The sequence below is a fragment of the Anas acuta genome, chromosome 3, assembly GCF_963932015.1.
Source record: "Anas acuta chromosome 3, bAnaAcu1.1, whole genome shotgun sequence".
Taxonomy (NCBI): Eukaryota; Metazoa; Chordata; class Aves; order Anseriformes; family Anatidae; genus Anas; species Anas acuta.
In genome coordinates, this window is record NC_088981.1 from 71,156,353 (window position 1) to 71,178,698 (window position 22,346).

Consider the following 22,346-nt stretch of genomic DNA (forward strand, 5'->3'; position numbering starts at 1 on the left):
TTGCTTGCCTATAAAGAACATGCCACTATGAAAAAGGTTAATTCAGTGGCTGATATTTGACAATCTCAGCATTAAGCAAGGAAAAGGTGAAGTTGCGCAACTGTTTTCCAATTTTCTGACCACTGTTTTTTCTACACATCAGTTACAGATGTGGGAATGAGAATCTTGGCTTTTTAAAATAATGGTGCATTCGGGGAATCACTCAGCACTGTACAGGTGCTCCATGCTCATCTACATTTTCAGAATTATGCAAAAAATATATATATAACTTTAATCTGTAGCATGTTATAACAAACTCTGCAAAAGATCCTGTACAGTTGAATCAATCCCCTAATTTGATGCTCACTTTTAACTGCTTGTAAAAAAAAGAACTAAAAAAATCTACTTTCTATATACCCACCATTTAAATAAATATAATGTTTATACAGGGAAGCTAAACAACCTTTTTCATGAAACTAAAAGGGATTTCAGGGTTCAATCTTTCAAGCCACAGTTAATTTACTCAATTTTGCTTCGATATTCTGGGTCGTTACATGCTTTTCTGACACATCTAACACTTTATGCTTAAAGGGAAATTTTATTTTTCTAAACTTAGTTTAGACCTTCAATACAGCCTATGCTTACAACAGTGAATCTCTGAAGTACTTTATTCTTAAAATTATTACCTCTTCACTGACTGCTAAGCTGGCAGAGCTATGACCTCTAAGACAAACTATTTTAATCAGACAAGATCTCTAAACCAGTGTTTATTTTACACTGCTAACTCACTGAACATATGAAAGCATAAAAGACTACATAGTTCAACTACATTTATTCTTCTGTAGTAAATACAAACAAGTCCCATGTCTCCTGTAGGAAGCAGAACAGAAAACAGATTCTCAAGAACAGTGTTACCCACCACTTTTCAGTTCCTGTAGAATTGGTAGAACTTTCATATGCCAAAAGATTTTTTCCTCTTCTGATTCATTTATTCTTGTGTCATTCTCTAAGCCTTCAAAACAAAAGTACATATTCAGTGAAGGTTTCAACTTCTACACAAATAAATCATCACACTTTATTCATCAATCAGGAAAAAAAAAAAAAAGTCTTATTTTTCTATATTCTAGGTTATTCTACCTATTCAAGATTTTGTTTCTGTTTACACTTTCTCCAAAATAAAAGTTTCAAGCAAAACAACATGGATAAATGTTTTGATATGCCAAGCCACAGTGTAAATCCAGATTTGTTTCTGTTTGCTGACATTAATGTTTCATTTGATTGCTGAATTGGAAGGTAATGACTACATTTACATCAACATGTCCCACAGTCTTTCAGCTCTGCATCCATGCGACAGCTTATTCTGTGTTAAAAACATCCATACTACAGACAATCCTCTGGGGCTAAAAATTTTATCTAGTACACACGCACAATATTACACTAAGCTTGATTAACTGACACTTTAGTCTCAAGCAAGAAGTAAGGGAAAAAGTCTTTCTAGTTAAAACATCCTGTTAGTAATTCTAACCACTTCAAGCAATCAGGTTTTGAAAACTTCCTGATTAAATTCACATAAAATGCAAACTTCTCTCTATTCTTTGTTACACGTTAGACAATTTCTTATGCAGAATTTTGGGAGATAAATAGGAAAGTGCAGATATCTGAAAGATGTTTTGCTTCCAATAAACATGTCAGAAAGTTTGAAATCAACCAATTTCCAGCTCTCTTGGCCACCCTCAACCAATTTCCTACAAAGTGAATGAGAAAGAGCTACTGTTTGTTGTCAGAAACCTTATCCCCTTCAAAAACAGAAGTTTCAAGAAAAAAAAAAAAAAAAAAAAAAAGATTTTTTTCTAGTTTCTTTTGAAAAGGAAATATAAAACATGTCTATCAGCAAACAGAAAGTTAAAAATTGGAAGACCAAAAAAAAAAAATCAGTGGTCTGGAAATCTTCTGGAAGCAAAACTTAGAGCTTGGATCTCTTCTCAGACTGAACAAGGCTGTTGGTAAAAATGGGTTTTCATAAAAAAATAGATTCCAGTACTGACTTTCATATGAATTCAGCATCACTGAGAATTATTTCAATCTGTTGTACATCCTTTTCACATTTACCTGGCACTACGTGAAGTGACAAAATTCTGGTCTTGACCATTGGCCCATTACTCTTGGAGAGCCAGAGTTTCTGTGCAACTTGAGTTTGGAAGGAGCTAACAACTGCTTAAAGATGCACGCAGGCATATCTCTGGAGTTCAAGATCAGGTTAATCTCCTTATCTTGATAACAAACAAAGTTGTTGTTATAATGTTGAGGTTTGGTTGTGGGTTGTTTTATTTTTTTATTTTTTTTTAGTTTTTATGAGGTTTTAACTTTTTTTTTTTTTTTTTTTTTTAATAGGGAAGTAAGCCACACAACTCCACTAAGTAACAAGAACAAAGCCATATATACTTTTAAGGGACAGATTTATCAGAAAGCATCTCCTGCTCTTTGTTACTAACTCTTGCATTTAAATTACAATGTAAATTCTTAGCTAGTTCAAACCTAACAATAAATCTAAACCAGAGTACAAAGAGGTTTGCATTCTGAGGACAGTATCTCAGACCGTAAAAAATGAATATGCTGAGCTTTACTTGAAAGAGTGAAACAATTTTAAACTGTTTTAATGTTTAGTTTTGTTTTATTTAAAAAAATAAATCCAGAGATTTAAAAAAAAAACAAACACTTTTTTGTATATCCATATTGACTGTCTGTATCTTTTACACAGAGTAAATCTATCAATAATATATATTAGCACAGATCATGCAAAAAAAAAGCTGCTGTTTTATAAATATATATTGTTGGTATGTGCATATATGCATATTAGTGTAAGTACATATTACTAGGTAACATAATTATTATTTTTTACTTATTTTGCAGACCTTTTATTAAAGTTTCCAGATCAAATGAACTCCGTCTTAGATCTGAGGAGTAGTTTAACAAAAACACTGCAGCATCGGCAGTGTAAATTCTGTTCAGGATACGGAAAGAGCATGGCTGAAACAAGACCATTGGAATAGCTTCCACTTATCTTGCCTGCCACAAAACCCACATATTTACTTAACTGTCCCTTTTCTTTCTAATTGACAGCTACTTCTTGTAAATGCTAAGATGGGATCAACTTCCTAACCATGCACGTGCTTAACTTTATGGAGCAATAAATAGAAGAGTTCATGTATGTATTTGCAGATACAACCAGATGTCTTACTAGAAAGAAAAAAAAAAGCCATTTAATTTTTAGTTCAGAACAAAAAGAACCGAAGGTTTATGCCACTCTTCTGCAATTGTTTGATATCCATCAGAAAAAGAGAAGAGTAAAAAAAAAAAAAAGATTATATAAAATATAAGTTGTATCATGGTATATTTTTTTTAGTCAGGTATCTCTTGTAACTATCAAAAAGAAAAAAAAGATTAGTAGCTTTTAGTAAACAATATTAATCCTAGCAATAAGAATAAGCAGTGGATATGTGATTGTAAAGAAAATTGACATTAATAAATGATAAACTTTCAGAACTCCCAGTCCTGGGAGATTTTTAAGGTGCAGATGAGAAGTTATGGTACTAGTTGTAGTTGAAATTTTGCAGAAACAGTCCTAAACCTCCTAACTGAGCAAATTGTAATTCAATAGGAAAAATACTCAAGCAAAAGAGTTTAGCAAACTGAAGTTTGTTGTCTCAGTTTTTCACAGGTCTTAACCACAGCTTTGCATTCTGGTAAAAAAAAAAAAAAAAAAAAAAAATCACTAATCAGCCTACATTTATTGGTTGCTGTTTTTAGCATGTAAATACAAGAGCCTTAGCAACACTGAGCTTTCAAAAGCTGTGTACTGCCTGACTTACCGTGTTTAACCTTTTCATGGAATACTTATTGGCTATGTCTACACCAATATGAAAACAGTCTACCTCCTCTCTAAAACGTGAAAGTACAAACAGAAATCTGAAAGTAGAAATAATCTGTGAATGAACACTCCCTCTGGCTTACTGAAGTTTTTGAGATTTCCTACAGCTATCCCACTATTTATTCTGTGGTTAAGGATGAATTAAGGAAGCTATATGATGTTTAAAAAAAAAAAAAAAAAGTAGATATTAAAAAACATCATAATAACACACATGATTTTTCTCCAATAAAATAGCAGAAATAGATTAAAAGGCTTGTAAATGGAGAAGATACAGCCCCATAGAATAACAACTCCCATGATATGTTAAGTATTCCCAGTTTCTCTACGTAAACAAAAGCAGAGCATATCACAGCTTCTGCCAGAACAATCCAGAATCACAAAGCTGCTTAGTTCTAGTGAAATAGTAATAAAGTAACAGCGAAGTAGAAAACTTCAAGTTTGCATACCAGACTCTGAAATATGCATTTGCTATGTATGAACCATACCAGTTCTCAGAAAATATTATTTAAAATCTGTTATGTAAAAATTAGCAAAATGCAGCCCTACAGGGGAACCCAGAATCTGTATCTTCAGCTAATATAGCCTGAGGTAGCCTTATTACTTTCAGTGCAATTATGCGAGCTTACAAGAAGTGATGGACAATGAAGTGTTAAGGGATTGGCAAATTTTTAAGACTACGTATGAGAAAACCAAAAGAGAAAACATCAACAGATTTTAGAGTGAGTATCTCTTGAATATTATTCCTCTATACCAATACTAAAAATACAATGCATTTAGAAAAAAAAATACAGGGGAAAAAAATATCTCCAAATCACAAAAAATAGATTATATCTATTTGAATGTATTTCACAACTGCAAAGATAAGAATAAATTACACACATACACACATATATAAATATATATATATATATATATATATATATACACACACAAAAAATATAACGATAATTTTAAAACCTCTGTTTCTTTGACTGGAAATTGAAATGCTTTATATGAGTACCTGCTAGTCTTCTCTTCCACCCCGCACTTCTTGGCCACAATGAACCTACACCAGGCTTTCTCATCTGGTCACTAAAAGATACAACATAAACACACAGAAATATAACAGAATACAGTGCTCAAAATGCCTCCTTCTTCACATATAGTCAGTACAAGATCCATGTATTAACAGCTTATTGGAAAATATAAACTACTTTTACTAATTTGTTAGTTTATTTGCTCATTAAAATGACACGTTAAGTACAACTTTCTTCAGTGTGTATTACAGAAAACTCCTTCAGAAATACTGACATATTTACACCACAAGAGGTCACTCTTATGGAATACAAACTGATGCATTTCCACTTGTACAGTAAGACTGGAAGCTGAACCAACCTAAAATCAAACTGATCCAATTTTTATCACCATGAATACAAAATTTACTACTTTAAAACTGTAGGTTTATTCATGCACAAGGACAACGGTTTCTTATGATAGAATTAACACTTCTACAAGATTTAATGAGAAGATTTTTCAAAGAAACAAACCTTGACAAACTTTAATGTAAGTATTAGAATTTTCAGATCTGCATGGGAACTATTTCTAATTGCATAATGTAGACTAGTTTTGTTAGTAAAAGAAATGCATGATGTTATTTTTTTGTAAAGCAATGCCTTAATTCTTGTTGATTATATTAGTAGACTTCTTTTGGGCCAAAGGAAATTGCTACATGCATTTGTGAATAAATCTATTGTTTGCAGATCTATACACCCAAGAGGCATTGATCTCCATGTATATAACATAGACTCTTTTTATTATTAATACAGGACTCTTTCCTCCCTTAAATTCTGTACTGAAGACAAAGGTCTTCATCTATGTTTTCTATTCTCAATACATGCTTTATTTCACACTTCTTATTCCATTTATAGTTCATGTACCAATACAACCTAATCTCCTAAATTTCATTCTACGGCTAACAGTAGCGTGTTAGCAACGTTATTTCATTTTTTTTTAACCTGTTAATTTAGTTGCTATAAAGCTTAAAGCTAAACTGTTTTTTAAGTGGTTTGCTGGATTGGCGCCTAAATCCTGTCTGCCAGTCCAGACAGAGATGTAAGTCATCCTATCAACAGATGGAGACAGAATAAAACACAAAGCTCTTGTAAGATGACTTCCCTATAAAAGGGACTGGAAAGCTGACTGTGATCAGTCAAAAATTTCCCAAGCAATCACATTACAGAGGAACACTTGCTTTATTATGGCTAACAGTGAAACATGCTTTCCTTTACAGCATGAGGATTTAAGTGCTCTAAAATCCAAACGCTTATACAAACTGTCTTGAAATTATTGAAGCTCATACATAGTATTTCCTAGTCATCTTGGGAAAAAGTGACTAAAAGAAAGAAAAAGGTAAGTGTTTACATCCCTAAAACAGACCAACATCTGTACACACATACATGTAGGCTAAGAAAGAAGGTTCTATAGTACACATTAAATACAGTTTAGTGTTTTAACACAAATCAATACCTGATTTCACTCATGTGAATAAGTTGTCCTACAAACTCCAGAAGTTTCAGAAATAATTCTATAAGGTTTTGTCATCCCTGAAACCAAGACTATAACCTCTGGAAAGGACACTGAATAAGCAAGAGAACAACTACTTCAGTCACTTAATACTAATCCAGCTATATTCAGAAATCAGTATCCTAAAACTTGCATGTAGGCATAATGACACCATGGCTACCTATAGGCATGACTGCCTATATTCATACAGATATATGAATCTAGAATATAGATGTTTGAGTTTGCTCTCCTAAGGAAAAAAAAAAAAAAAAAACCACATATCCTGTCCATTTCTCTTACTCTAAAACATTAATCCATAAGAAGAATCGAAGAAACTTCAATAGAGACAATCCCACAAGTTCTGTAGAATACAAAACCAGCTGAATAGAAGAGACCCTGAAGCAAAGGATGTGGTAACCTGAACAGTTATCAGTCTATGTATGAGCAACGAAGGGGAAGACCATGTCAAAGTCTGAACTGAGTTTTTAAAAAATAAATAAAAGCCTGGTGAAAACCTATGCTTCCTTAAACATCAGTATCAATAGGTTTAAAGACATAGCTCTTTGCAAAAGCAGGCTGCTCCACTGCTCGTATTCACAGAACCGAGGAACTTTCATTATTTTCAGAAAAAGAATACCCTGAATACATATATAAATGAGAGCAACTGGTGGGCATGCTTATCTTCAGGGAATATGTACAATTTATGAATTTTGTGAGAGATTATGAAATCACTTTATGTATCTTTACCGTGCTGTCAACTCCATTTTAGTCAGTCTTTTGCTTCTTTGTTATCTTTTCACTTTCATGTAGGGCTGAAACTTCTGCAGCAAGATCTTGTTAAGAAGCATGCAGTTAAAATGTAATCAACCTACTCTAAAAAATAAGTTACCTACTATTGAAGGGAACTGGCTTGTCAAGAGAGCAGTTGCCTTGGAAACCAAGTCAATTGGCAGAAATCTGATCAGCTGATAAGGGACTCATCAAGAAAATCAACTGACAGAGGCTCTGATGATTTATAAAGGAGGAAAAACTTGGCAACTGGTTCATCTTTATCCCTCTTGTATGAGGGAAATCACAGTAGCCCGTATGAGGAACATTGCTTTCTTGAATGTGAGCAGACCATGAGGACTGTGAAGTAATGCATCCTGAAGGGAAAGTATTTCATTCAGAAACCCTGTGTGTTTATATGTTTGTTTTTCTAGCCATGAGCCTCTGCTAATGGTAAATCTGTAATCTCTCACATTCAGAAATATTGCAGGAAATGGTACATTTTTAAGAACTGCATCACAATTATCTAGCTACCAGTTAAGAGGGGTACATAGTGTAATACTAACCCTAGGTTAATGCTTCTCTGCAGGTTTGCCTCTTAAGAAGCATGTTTGATCAGTGAGGCAGCAAAGCTTAACGAGAGGAAGCAGGGGTTGTATGAAGATCCCGAAATAACCAAACTCATTTTTGTTGACAAAAAATGGGAGGAATTAACATGCAAGGAGTTTCCAGAGACTGGCTAACAAAACACCATTTTCTCTCCACCAGCTCCATATAAAACACTAGTGTATCTCAAACATCAGCAACATTGAATCCAGAAAAGGTTATGTGGAAGACAGCTTGGCAAGACAAACAGCAGAACCTTGTCTTCTGAAGGTGCCATCTGCAGAAGCTCCAATACTACTAGAATTTACAGAACTTACACTTCTATAAAAATATGAAACTAAACATGGTCTAGTTAGGCCAAAAGCTTGTCTTCAACTACTCCTTTTAGTATATAAACAGATGACAAGACACAGAAGTACAGACACTCAGAGAGACGTATTCAGAAGTTCCTTCCTGATAACGAGCTTTAGTCTGCGTTGCTGCCACATGAAAGATCTCTTATCATCCACGTGCTCTCAGTAACACATTGGTCTCAGTGCTAACCTATAGTAGCACTTTATCAAGTAATATTTAGTTAGGGTAGATTTAGATTATTTTTAAATAAATTTCTAGAGCATCTTAGTTTATCAACTGTTTTCTTTCGTTTTTGATGCTTTTTTTTGGTCAGAAAACTAATTAGGAGCACACAATTGCTATACATCGATATCTGCACAGCATTTTCATTACCAATTAACCACAGTTCTAATTTTCTCAGTTCCTTCCTCATAAGCAAGCCTCTCTACTGCTAGTTTCACTGTTTGGCATTAGAGCCCTTTTATTTCTTGTCTTTATTTTGATTAGGTAAACAAAATCAGCAGTGCATAATCTAAAAGTGCACTGGACATTCATGTGACAAAAACATAAAAATGCCACAATAGGTCATGCAGAGTCCATCTGTGCAGTGTCTTCTAACAGTGACCAACAGGCTTCTTTGATGCTTCCAGAAAATAGAGGATGCTCTTGGGGTGTCTCACCTAGTTGTTCTCCTTCAGTTTCTGCCCTCACATCATTCCCCCTTATGCATTACCCCCCTCCTTTTTCCCCAGTAATCACTGTAATCATTCCACTTCTTCCCCTCCCCCTTTATTTTTTAATTCTTTGCCTTTTAGCCCCCACAAACTTACTTCCTCCTGGTTAATTTAGAACCCAGAAATGTAATTCAAGAGCAATTTTGTTTTGGATCCTTGGCGTACTGATGTTTTCAGGTCTTCAAATATCTAGAAGAGAACCAAACTCTTCACAAGGCTCTGAAAGTAGACTAGGCACTGCAATAAGATGCAGACTCTTTATACATAAATAGAAGCACTGAACATCATCATTAACATATATTGCATGCATTGGGAAGATAGACATCTACACCCAAAATCAAGAAGTCTGACTAAGTGATGAGAAGAATAGACATAGAGCAATGCTAAGCAGATCACGGGGGCCTGCTCACTATCAGTAGGACTACTAGAAACAAAGGGGTTTAATTCCAGGCTAAATCATAGTAGTGTCTCCTCTAGTACTGGGTAGTCCTGAAGCAGGTGTGTCATTTAGAAAGACTGTTCTTTGAGACATTACTGACATGTATGTTCAGAGCATGACTACAGCTACACTATAATTCAGGTTTATTTTTTACGCTAGCGGTATCCAGGACAGCATTGTTCTACTGTTAAATGATTAGGATCATTTAACTCTTGAAGCAGGTCTGTATTTTCCTTTCAACTGAAGATTCACAAATGTACTACAAAGGGAGAACCTGCAAGGATAAGTTGTGGAAGCATATACAACCAGTAAGTCTCTAAAAAGAATGGGTAAATAACTAGTTTTCTTCTTTTGAGTGCTCATCATACTGTTTGATTACAAAAAAATAAATAAATAAAAATCACACTGATGATTTCCACAGACAGAAAAATATGATCTGGAAAAGTGTCTCAGAGTGCCCTTTGGGTCTTCATTCAGCTGGACAACACTATACTATGAAGCTTCAGAAAGACCACGGTGCTTATTAAAATATGAACAGAACTTGTTGACAACTCTGCAGAACTCATCTACAGGCATACAGGTACTTGCACTATAATTGAAGAGCCTTAGCTAAAATCAGGAGGGTAAAAGGGAAAAGGAAGAGCTTTTACCACACAATCCCTCAAGAAATCCCCTAGCTGAAGTGCATATTTTCTACTACAGCTCAATAACAACCACAGAATTTTTCTGAAAATTTTCAGGTCGACTATATAGGAAGAAATAATGACACATCTCATGCTTTAACACTCGTTAAGTAGATTTTAATTGTGGAAAATATGGCTTAGAGAAATACCTCACAGATGTGAGGTAGCTCTGATAAAGCACAACTCTGAAATAAACTGCTTGATAGGCTAGAGGAAAATGTAAAGTCGGTACAAAAAGTCATCTTGTCCCTACAGAAAACAGCAGGACTTGCTGCAAGAACCTGAATCTTTCTTGCTCCCCTAACTAATTTATTATCTGTCTAAAAGGGTATTTTCTTACACAGGATAAGAACAAAGGCTCTCCTGATACATGTTAATAGCAGACTGAAGCACCTTTGTGGAAACACACATCAGGGACAGGGTCTTGGTGCACACAAGTGCATAGAAAAGAGATCTTGAAACAAGGGAAGGGTTCTGTGTCTCCAAACTTAAGAGAACTTCAGATACATGAGGTCCCAAAATTAAATAGTCCAGGTCATATTAATATCAAATATAAACCACGTCTTGCTACATCTTACCTGTAAGACTATACTGAACGAGAGGAACTGGAATCACACAGGAAACAAACTCATGCTTCCCTTACTATGAAACAAGCAAACTTCCCCCCAAAAATTTTGCTGACATGTATAATATACAGAATATCAGGATATTCAGGTTCTGAAAAAATTACTGCAAAGTCACTGCGTACTTATCATTGGTCAACCATCAATTTTAAACACCCAAAATTTTCCACTGCAAAAACGTATGAACCCCTAAGAAATATACTGCTGAAAAGCGAACTCTTTAACATAACACCATGCATCTCAATGGTTGGTATGAAAGGTAGCACTGGTATTTTGGACCATTACTTGAACATGCCACCCCCAAAGGTAATGCAATAAAGCATACTCAACTATTTTCTGCTTATCTGCAGTAAATTAACAGAAAATTTGAACTCTTCCATCAGTTAAGGTCTTTAAGCCTTCAAAACACAAAAATGTTCCCCTTCAGCCTAGAGGACGGGCAACTTTGATAAGGCTCCTAGATGTTAGGAAAAAGAGAAAGGCAGACCACTGCTGTACAGAACATTACATCAAAAGTTGCAAACTTGACTTAGAAGAGATGCTACAGACTCCATGGAGTAAACATGAAAACTAAGCAACTCAAAACTGTGTGTATGTGCACTGTATGTTTATCTTGCACATGGGTCAGAGGCAGGCTGTGATCAATGCTGTCCATCTGTGTTAGAATGTTCATTAAAATCTGAACAGTTAGCTCAAGGCAGAAAAGGGTTAGCCACTAAACAGCCCAACACGCTCTTAAGATCTTTTGATATCATACGCAAACAAGTACGATTCCCGTATGCTTTCCCTGAGATTCAGTAAATACGCACCACTTAAAATTAGACTGAACATCTAACTCCCATTGGAGTAATTATACTTTGCAAGCCAACAATTCAAGATTGCTCTCCTTTCTTCTTTTAGGTAAACAATCATTACAATCAGAAAAGCTACGCACTGTAAATAAAAAAAAAAAGATACTTCTAATGCGAACACTTCGTGAAGACGGCAGTAGCTGTCTTACAGGTCAAGATGCAAACCAATCTTCTTTCCATGGCAGGGGAATTATTGCTGCTAAAATTTCACATTTTGAGTTTGAAATAATACCACTCAAATCATTTGGATACAAAAGCAGTACTTAGGAGGACTACACTTGAAAATTTTATAGGGAGACCTCTGTGGGTGCTCAGTATTCCACCAAAAGTGCTGGTCAACATCCACAGATCAGCTCAAATTTCACTCCAGTTGAAACACAATCAGAATTTAACTCCCTACCAAAAAAAATAACCAAATAAAAAACCCACCACACACCAAGGTTCACAATTCTGCTTGATCAAGACTCATACACTCAAATCCTTCTGCTAATAACAGGTGTACTCTGCAACAGAATTAATCATCTGAAGACTGTGAATATTGTAGAAAAACTGGATTGCAAACTCCAGCCTGACTCCCCAGCTGCTGGGTTTACTATCCTTCTGGTCTGAACATGAAGTCAAAGATGGCCTTACACTAAAAAAGTATTTAAAAAAAAAAAAAAAAAAAGCACACTGAAGAGTAAGAGCAGATACACATTTAAGAAACTATTCAGATAATACATGTAAAAAAAATAACACGTTATGAAAACCTCCCTCCTGTCTATACACAATTCCAATTGATACTTTCAAAACTAAGCAACTAATAGGAATTGTTTTTAGCTTTCAGCAAAAATCAGAAAATTAATATTTTACTTAATTATCTGTTCTTACATAAATTAATTTCCTATATGCCATTTAACATTTGCATGTTTATTAATCCATTTATTCTTATTTAATTATACTATCCAGGTATTTTACGTTGTCAAAGGACACCAGAATTAGTTTTCTCTATTGTAATTCATTGATCGAAAGGGGAATATGTTTTTTAACTTATTTTAAACAAGGTGATTTTTTCCAGACCCACAACATAGTACCTGCAAGGCATTCTATCTTTTTAGACACAGCATTGACCTTCAGTGAGCTACTTAAGAGAACGTGTTCCTATTTTGCTCAACTACTACTGAACTTTCCTTTCTATGATGTCATCTCAGGGACAAACAATGTAGGTACAAACACAATGTGGGAATAAGTAATGGATGTGCCTCAAATTAAAAAGACTTAGTATAACAGCTCAATATTTAAAGGCTATTTTTCTTTTAGAAAACATAAAGAAGACAATGTATTACTTACAGACAGCTAAAAAAAGGTATAAATTAAAGTATTAAACCAATTACACAAATCTTCAATCAGTCCTGTTTCTCAGCTACAAAGATTTTCAAAACATACAACTGATTATATGTCCTGAAATTATTTTAAGAGTTAGAGGATTATATCATAACTAACAACACCAAAAAGGACAAAAAAAAAAAACAAAGGGAGTGAAAGGTATAACTGAGATTATCTGATACTACTGATAAGAGAAAGGATAAATAATACAGAGGCAACATAATTTGCAAAAATATATTGACAAATAGGCCAACTACACTCTGAGTCATCCTGAAGACGAGCAAATAACAGTTCCTCTATAAACACAATCATGAGCATAGTCCATTACTTATGACAGATCCAGCAATAAAAAGAATACGGTATTCTGTTTATACAGACTGTTGAAGAACTTGGTGTACATATTAAATAGCACGGCTTAAAAGAATAATAGGAATTGATGAAAACCCTATATCCTCATCCTTTATATTCTTCAGACTTTGCATTTTCTGCCTAATATGCAAAGTACTATTGACAATTCCTATTTGTGGCAGGGTATCTTTAGGCAAGCAGACAACTGACAGATGAATTCTCATGATTAAAAAAATACACCTGAAATACAAGCCTAAATATTCTAGTCTGAAAACCACAGCATCTTCATCTTCCTAATCTGAATCTTGTATAAGCATTCTCATTCTAAACAAAACTTCAATCTAAATTCATTATTATTCCAGTCCTACCTGGACTGTCCATTGCCTTTCCTTTACTCCTTCCATGGCAGGCACTTCCATTCTGGTGCCTCAATTTCAGTTAGGAATAAGAACTCTCAAGACCTAGATCTCCCACATTTTGAGACCAATAACCTAAGAACTAGAGCAGAAAGACTCCCTTTGGACTAGGCAGCAAAAGCATGCCTGAACTCCGCTCTTTCACAAGTGAATAGACTAGAGATAACTGTTGCCTGTTGCTCTTTTCCTCAGAGGTCTGTAAAATTTCTATTCTGCGGATACCTTCTTGGAAGAGCAGCTATCACATTTTCTTTGGAAAACTCTTTAGAAAACCCTGCAAAAGCTTTTCCACCACTTGATTGTTTCTTTCTTAAATCAGTAGTCTTAACAACTAGTAAAACTGAGGCAGAAATAGAGAAAGATTAGTTTGGAGTAGATTAACCTTCTGCTTCTGTATAATTAGGAGTAGATTAATCTTCTGCTTCTGTATCTTCGTAAGAACTCCAAAAGTTATGAATATATATAATGAGAAAAGACAGATCCTGAAGAAAGTCAGGATAATCTGCAGCAATATCAGCTAAACAATACAGCAAGCTGATATTCATTTTGTGGCATTAATTTTAAAAATTCAACCAGAGCAAAATAGAATGGGTACTCTCGTCAGGAAAGAAATCTCTCTCCTCTGTAGGTATTCTTTACTTTGAGGAAAAAAAGAAAAGGATATTTTGGGCACAGATGTGGAGCTAGTTCAAGCTATCAGATAGAAACAATTTCCAGCATTCATCCACTGCTTTTATTGTATTCTATTAAAGCATTCCAGAATTCTAAAAAGCACTGGAAAGAGAACACTGGAAAGAGAAACTTGTCTTACAGAAACAGTTAATGAATACTTAAGAACTACATCAAACAGGCATTTACTACAAACAGCAGTGGTGATAGAAAACAGGGCATGATGCACCTTCCTTACAGCACCTTCTAATCCTTTTGTAGCTATTTATAGAAATCATTAATTAATATAAGTGTAGAGCAGGCCACTTGGGAACAAACTGTTTGCCACCAAGCTTTTCCTTGCTGAAGGCACCCATGTTTCTAAGCAGTCCTGGGATGATATCTGAGCTTTCAGAATATTGAGAAATTGGAGGAGGAGAAAAAAAAATCATTTTTTCTCACCAGGGAAACGGTTGCTCTTCATCAGCAAATCTGCCATCACCGGTGACACTTCTGTTGAAATATATGAATGCAGAAAACATTTTAGAAGTTTCATTTCTATAGTAATCACAATAGATGGCAAGGCACAATGGCTGGATGAAGATGAAAACAAAACTCAGCTTCCTTATGATTGTCAGAAACCGCTCTTTGCTTTCCTGAGGCAACATGTCAATAAATTCAATCTGCTTCAATTAATAGATCTTTTCTATTATAACTAGATGGTTATTTGAAAAACAGTATTGCAAAACAAATGACAAATAACCCTTCTCCCAAAAGGTCTTCTTTTTTTTTTTTTTTTAAAAAAAAAAAAAGCATCTTTATACAGTAGTAGTGATTTCATTAGTGCTGTTCATTCTTTTCATCAGTTCTTTGGACAACAAAAGAATTTGAGGTGGAAAGTGAGCTAGAATAAAATACTTTCCTCTTGTTCCCTTTGAAATAAATGTAATGGCATTAATAGCAGTAATCTGCCATACTATTTTGGCATGCCCTACAGTTCCACTATTAACAGAAAAACAAGTTCATTAGAAAAAATATTCTGGCACACACACAGGAAATGCAGGGAAAGGACAGTGAGGAGTCTCAGGCACCTTTTCCTGTATTTCCTTTACAATCCTCTTGCTTAATTATTGCAAGGGCTTTTAGATCACTGGGAAATAGAATTGAGGCAGACACAACTGCTTAACATGGAAGATGACAAGATTCCAGATAATAAGAGTTTTCACATTCCTTTAAGTCCTCACCATATTATTCCTGAACTCAACATACTTTAAATAGAAAGTATCTTTTAACTTTGTACAAGATGCCTTAAGTATGTACAACACAGGAGTAGCTGCAATCTAATCAGATCAATCTCCTAGCAAATATAAACATGTTCTGTTGAGAAAGAACGCCAAAACTCTACTATTGCAATGATCCCTCTATGGTAGTGAAACCGTGTATATGGAACTCCTATCAAGAAGAAACTCATGGAAATACACTGGAGGACAGATTTGTGATACCTTTCAACTGCCTTGTCAGATGAAGAATGACATCTCTGAACTTAGAATAGGATATAAATCAAAGTCTGCCTGCCTCATGTAGTATCACGTGAATACTGAACTAATGGGTTTATTGGCATAAGTCTTAGTAATGACTTAGAATGTATGAGAGCAGCTGAGATTACTTAGAGCCATTCCATCATATGATGACATGAACTGCTTGGGTTGATTGAGATGGGAAAATAGCCCAAGGGACCCTTGGCCTTTACTAAAGCAAAAACACCTGGTATTATTCTTGTGTACTTTGCAACATCACAGTCATGTCTTACTCAAAAACGTACGAGCACCTAAATGTTGCTGGTGATCCTTGGGACAAGAGTATAGGTCGCACAGGCAGATCTCTTAGGAAGCATTGGCAAAAATCATTTTTGTCTCATACACAGAAAGCATGCAGAACCCACAGAAGGTGGTAAAGATGCACCATTCAAAAATACGCATCTTGAATTAAACACCAAAAGAGGGAAGAATGTTACGTTACTCTTCTGTTTTAGAGAAAACAGGTTTAGAAAATCTTAAACAAACACACAAAAAAACAAACAAAAAAAAACACACTTGGGGAGCTCTCAAGCTTATCATAGAATCATTCAGGTTGGAAAAGACCTCTAAGATCATCTAGTCCAACCTTTAACCTAACACTCAAGTCCACCACTAAACCATGCTACTAAGTTCTACATCTACACATTTCTTGAAGACCTCCAGGGATGGTGACTCAAGAAAGTCACCAATAAAGGATAAGCACGTATTTTTTGAATGGATAGCACGGATGTATGACGAGTTCTAAATTAACCGTTTAAGCATACCTGCAAGATTTAAAATTATGACTCAGAAAGAAGGTCATTCTCTCCAATTAGTAAAAGTAGCAAATGACCTTTTCTTTTTAGAGACACTTGGACACCATTAACTAACTACACATTTCAACTGCAACACCAAATTACTTCATACCACAACTTCCTACATAAAAGTCAAATTACAGCAACTTATGTAGTAGTATGATAATCCATACAGTTTTTAGCTAGAAAGTCGTCGGGGTCACTCATTGTCTCCTTTTCCCTCCCCTTGGATACACAAAATTTGTTCTTTGCTCCTACAACTCCAGTCTTTTGGAATCTTTTTTTTGTTTTGTTTTAAAGCTGCTTTCAGTTTAACATGAAAGAAGAGTATTACAATAGCTCTGCTACGTATCAGTTCCTGTAACAGCTTCAATGGACAACATTCTTTAAACTATTCAGTACCATTATCAACTTAATTAATGAAAGGGTGTGGGTTTTGTTTGTTTGTTTGTTTGTTTTGTTGTTGTTTTTTTGTTAAAAAAAAAAAAAACTCCCTAGTGGCAAAGCATTTGAAAACCCAGGGAAATAATTTCTTCCTAAGCATAACAACAAACTAGAAAGAAGATATTTACTGACAAACATTTAATGGTGACCAATTGTTTATAGACTATGTTTTGAAAATTGTTATTCATTCTTTGTTGTAGAGATTGTCAGATCTTTCAATATTATTCAAACCAAACAGCTGTTTGTCCAACTACTAATGCAGCAACTGATACATGAGACTGACTAGTCTCACAGAATGTTCCTCCCTCTACAAGAGATTTTTTTCCTCTCCTTAATTCTGATCTGAAAAGACTTAATTGTGAATTACAGAATGGATAGCATCTATGTTCACTAAAATCAGGCTGTGTGCATGTAAGTCTCACTAATCTGTTACAGCTCTTTGATCACTGACAAAACTGAACTAAAAAAATTCAAAGCCCACATAAAAATCTGCCTGCATTTCCAACGAGTTTATGCCAATTTTTGTGTATGAACATATTTCCCCAATACCAGAACTGAAAATATGGCTCTACTTATCTATGGACCTAAGGTAAGAATGTTAAAACAACAGGCTTCAACTTCAAAAAAAAAACAAAAAACAAACAAAAACACATTGAATTTAAACTTGAGTATTCTATATGGATCTATTAAAAGACTAAGTTTCGAAAATATGAATGATGAAAAAATTAAAGTTATAGCATAGCAAGCAACTCCCTACCTACAATTTTTGGACAAATTAGTCTTTTGAGTGTGGAAACTTCCTGAGAACACAGCTATTAAATTCTTCTGCCAACTAATCTGAACGCAGCTTTGGTTTAATGCACAAATAGTGTTACCTTAAAATCCCAACAATTCTAAATATTTTGATACTCACACAATTGAATGACTAAAAAGAGCATTGTGTGGAAGTTGCACATTGATATACTTGAGCAATACTGACCTTTCACCTTTTAGTTGAAATAAAAAGTTTCCTGCTGTGCCTTTTAGGACATCTTCCCTCTCCAATTTGCTGCCGCTATGCTCATTACAAATTAACTGTCCACTTTCATCATTAAATGGTGTGTATTCCCTTTGCTCTGTCAAGCAGGTATCATTACTTCTGCAAAGATTACTCATCCTAGCTGGTTCTTCAGAATCTAGCTTCTCTTCATCTGAAATAGCCAAAGAGAATATATTTTGCAGGACTGTTCTTACACAATAAATACACATGAGGGAGCTCAAAATGAACTACTTGTTTGTCATGTTATATTATCAAAATTTCCTTGTATCAATATAAAAAGTGAGAAAGCTTAAGACTATTTTGAGCAAAGTATTCAAAGTTTTTTTATGAACATCATTTAAGTTTTCTTGATTTGTTTTTAATGTTTTAATCTCTCAACTTTTTAATTGCCTTTTTACAGACAAGTGGATTGTACCTTGTGATAGAAGTGATTACTTTTTAGAATTTGAATATTAAGAAGGCAGGAAAAAGGCAGCTGTTAATTTTGTACCTTGGTACGTACCCGTTATGAAAACAACCTGCAATAAAAACCTAGGTAAACACTTACAGGACACCAGAACAAGAAGAGGCAACACGAGGCAATAACTATGTTAGGTTTTCAACTTCTCCAATTAGTCACTTCAACATATTAGGGCTAATGGATACTCTACAAGATGTACACAGTAACAAAGTAAGCTTTTTTGTGTGTTAGCCTTATTTTGCAATAAAGTAAAAAAATGAGATATTCAGTTTATCATATAAAATGACAATTCTTGTCATTATTACAAATGAGTCATCATTAAAGACAGAGTTCCACCACATACAATGAGCCAGTGTGCAGGAAACCAAGATCTCAAGTAATTTAATTTCCCATCTGCAAGAAAATTACTTTTACATCCCACATTTAGTGACCTTTATTAAGTCTCCACTAATGAAACTTAACAACAAATATGAAGTAGCTGGAGGCCTGTCGAGACATATCACTCCTATTTACTCTTCCTTTTATGCTCAAAAATCCATCAGAGAATCTCCTTAGATGATGCCATCTCCTTATCTCGTTAAATGTTTCAGCACTTGCTGTTAATTTTACTCACTGAAGAAAGCTTTCAGAAAAAAAAAAAAAAAAATACTTAAAAACCTATAGGAAACAAAGGCACTTGAGAAGCTTTCAATTTATTTTCACAAGTGAAAGCCAGTATCATTTTTTTGGAAATCACATTATCACAATTGGTTTTAAGCCATTTAGTATTTTTAAAACTTACTCTGAAAGGACTTGAAAGTTCTTTAATACAATAATTAATGTAACTAATGATAACTTCATGATGGGTTTTAATATATAGGAAATGAGATACTTACTCTGATCAGGAGGAACCATTTTAGCAGGAAAGACATTTCCCTGAGAAGTTCTTCTAAATAAGCGTGCCCGAGCACTGCTGATTTTTCTAACCTCTGCAGCATCCACAGCAGGCTTTGGAAGGGATATGGAAGGATCTTCATCTTTTGCACAAGTGACTAGTACTGGCTTCTGTCACAAGGGTAAAGAAGAAATTTTAATAAAAGCACAATTTTAATTTAAGCAGTTAAAAAAACAACCACAAATGATTTATATAAAGAGATAAGGAGTTATTTGGGTTTGCTCATTAAGAGGACATATCCAAAATCTAATGACAACATTCCACTGAATGAGCCAGAGCACTTATACCAATATCACCGCAGAAAGCCATTTAAAAGCAAACTTTCAAGGGTACAAAAAAAAAAAAATTAACCAACTAACCTAACTTGCTCAGCAAAGCAATTGAAACTTGGAATTGTTTCCCTCAGAAATACTTATTTAACATCATCTGCAGTGCACTTATTTATTACAAGAATGTTCTGCCAAAGACTTTTGCTAGCAATTCTAGAGGCACAACTGTTCTTTACGATTTGTTTTTGAGTGCTAAAGTAGTATTTTCAAAACACTTCAAACTTGTTCGTATCATATATACCACTTCCTATCACACTGTGACAAATCATGCAGATCCAGAAACTTGCAAGTTCTCATTTTATTTGTCAGTATCTCACATCTTAGAGGATGTGACCAACACTCTGAACGTCAAAACAATTTTTTGTGCCTTACATAAACATGTCACCCTCTAATATCTGGGTTCTCCACCAATTTTCTTATAATAAACAATCTATATGAAAACCTTCGGTTTGATCCTCTGGAGCCCTCCCTGGCATTAGCTGAAGATAAGTAAAAGCTGAGACCTACTGCCCACAACTAATTCAAGCTCTACATTTACAGTGTACTAATGTGTCTCGGTTGGTAAAGTGATAAAGGCAGTTTTTTTGCATTGGTCTTAACAGTAATGAAGCTGCATTGAGCGTCCTCCCCCAATTCACACACACACTAAACAAAAAAAAAATAACACCAACATTTAAATCCAAATATAGATATATTTAATATATACATATATGGTATGACATCTCTTGAAAATAGTTTTTCTTGCCTAACTTCACGAAGAATGCCACATTTAGATTGCTGTACTGAAGGAATAGTACTACAGCAAGCACACTTCACTGTTTTAGCACACTCTGTTCTCTCTGATATTAAACAGTGACTGTGACAATTTTATATTGAAAGATTAAATATAAAAATGTACAGAGCAAATACATTTATAAAATGAAAATAATTCAAAATTTTCACAGAGGGAGAAGTACCTCTACCCAATTTTTAAATAAATGACAATCAATTACACTTTATATATGTGCAATTCAGATACAAAACACCATTAATTAAATTACTTTCATATTATTGATCACAGGATGACTGAGGTGGGCAGGGACCTCTGGAGGCCATCTGCTCCAACCCCCTGCTCAATCAGGGACACCCAGAGCTGCTGGCTTTTGAGGATCCCCAAGAGGGGAAGCTCTCTGGGCAACCTGTGCCTTTGCTCCATCACCCACACAGCACAGCAGTGCTGCCTGGGGCTCAGAGGGAGCTTCCTGTGTTCCACTTTGTGCCCACTGCCTCTGGTCCTGGCACTGGGCACCACTAAAAAGAGACTGGCTCCATCTTCGTTGCACCCTCCCTTCAGCTATTTATCTACATTGACAAAATCCCCCTGAGCCTCCTCTTCTCTACACTGAACTGTCCCAGCTCTCTCAGCCTCTCCTCACAGGAGAGATGCTCCAAACCCTTCACCATCTCTGTGGCCCTTAATGGGCCACCAACTCTCCAGTTGCTCTGTGTTATTATTGTGCTGGGGAGCCCAGAACTGGCCCCTGCGTTCCAAATGCAACCTCACTAATGCTCAGTAGAGGGGAAGGATCACCTCCCTCAGCCTGCTAGCAACACTCCCCCTAAAGCAGCCCAGAATGCCATTAACCTTTTTTGCAGCAAGGGCACATTGTTGGCTCATGTTGATGCTTGTGACCTTTTGGTATTTTAGTCATCTTAAACGAGAAAGCTGACTCAAGTTTCCGTCTTCTAACTCTTGTTAATGTCACTTATAATTATAATGCAATACGGCAATATTTAAACAGTATAAAATATTTCAAGCTTTATTTTTGGAGGAAAAAAAAGACATAGCTGACTTTATAAGTCCTGGACTAACATTATGACAGACTTATTTTTCTCCGCAACCTATTTCAACAAGATCCTTTCCTACCACTGTGTTGCATTGTATAAATTCATGTATTTTCCATGTCAACATTGCATAGAGTCATGTCCAAAGTACTCACAAAATCCAGTGGGCTAAGACGAACACCAGAAACTGGTCTTGATTCAGCCAAATCAAAACTGGAAGCATGAACGCTAGGATAAAGAAGCATAAAATGAATAAAGCAGTGATTATATTTGTGTATTGTTTTATTTATTTTAAATAATACGCTTCCATCATTTGCCAATGACTATATAGAAAAGGATGAAGAAAGAAAAGGGAAGAGAGCACTTTTACACCACCACTCTTCTTTGATGAATGCTGTTTAACTTCAATATCTGGCTATTCAGCAGCATCAGGGGAGAAGAATTACCAGACTGCCTGTACATGTGCTGTGATACAGTATATTTCATATACATCTACAACAATTCTCTAATATAAGCCTAACTTCATGCACAAACCCAACTGTGGTTAGCACCAAAGCTGTCTGACACATACTGCAAAACACTGCAGGGCAGAAAAATCTGGTTTGTAAAGGCACGAGCGTGCTCTTTGCTATAGCACAGATAGAACAAGCATGGATGTTAGCCTGAGTGATCTTATTACCTGG

The 22,346-nt window shown here is 35.1% G+C and overlaps 1 protein-coding gene across 8 annotated transcripts in view; it reads right to left on the bottom strand.

Moving 5' to 3' along the window:
* The window catches only part of ARMC2 (armadillo repeat containing 2), a 65,977-nt gene that overhangs the window by 38,886 nt on the left and 4,745 nt on the right, over positions 1–22,346 (bottom strand). For 5 of the 8 annotated variants that reach the window (XM_068677745.1, XM_068677742.1, XM_068677744.1 and 2 more), the window contains 6 exons: positions 21,819–21,891; positions 19,452–19,620; positions 18,057–18,267; positions 14,725–14,775; positions 4,908–4,978; positions 899–991 (listed from right to left, as the gene is read on the bottom strand). In XM_068677745.1, the coding sequence (XP_068533846.1) occupies positions 899–991; positions 4,908–4,978; positions 14,725–14,775; positions 18,057–18,267; positions 19,452–19,620; positions 21,819–21,891 (668 nt within the window). Of the gene's footprint in view, positions 1–898; positions 992–4,907; positions 4,979–14,724; positions 14,776–18,056; positions 18,268–19,451; positions 19,621–19,869; positions 20,036–21,818; positions 21,892–22,346 lie in introns of those variants that run through there. The other 3 variants (XM_068677747.1, XM_068677746.1, XM_068677750.1) reach the window with 2 other exon arrangements.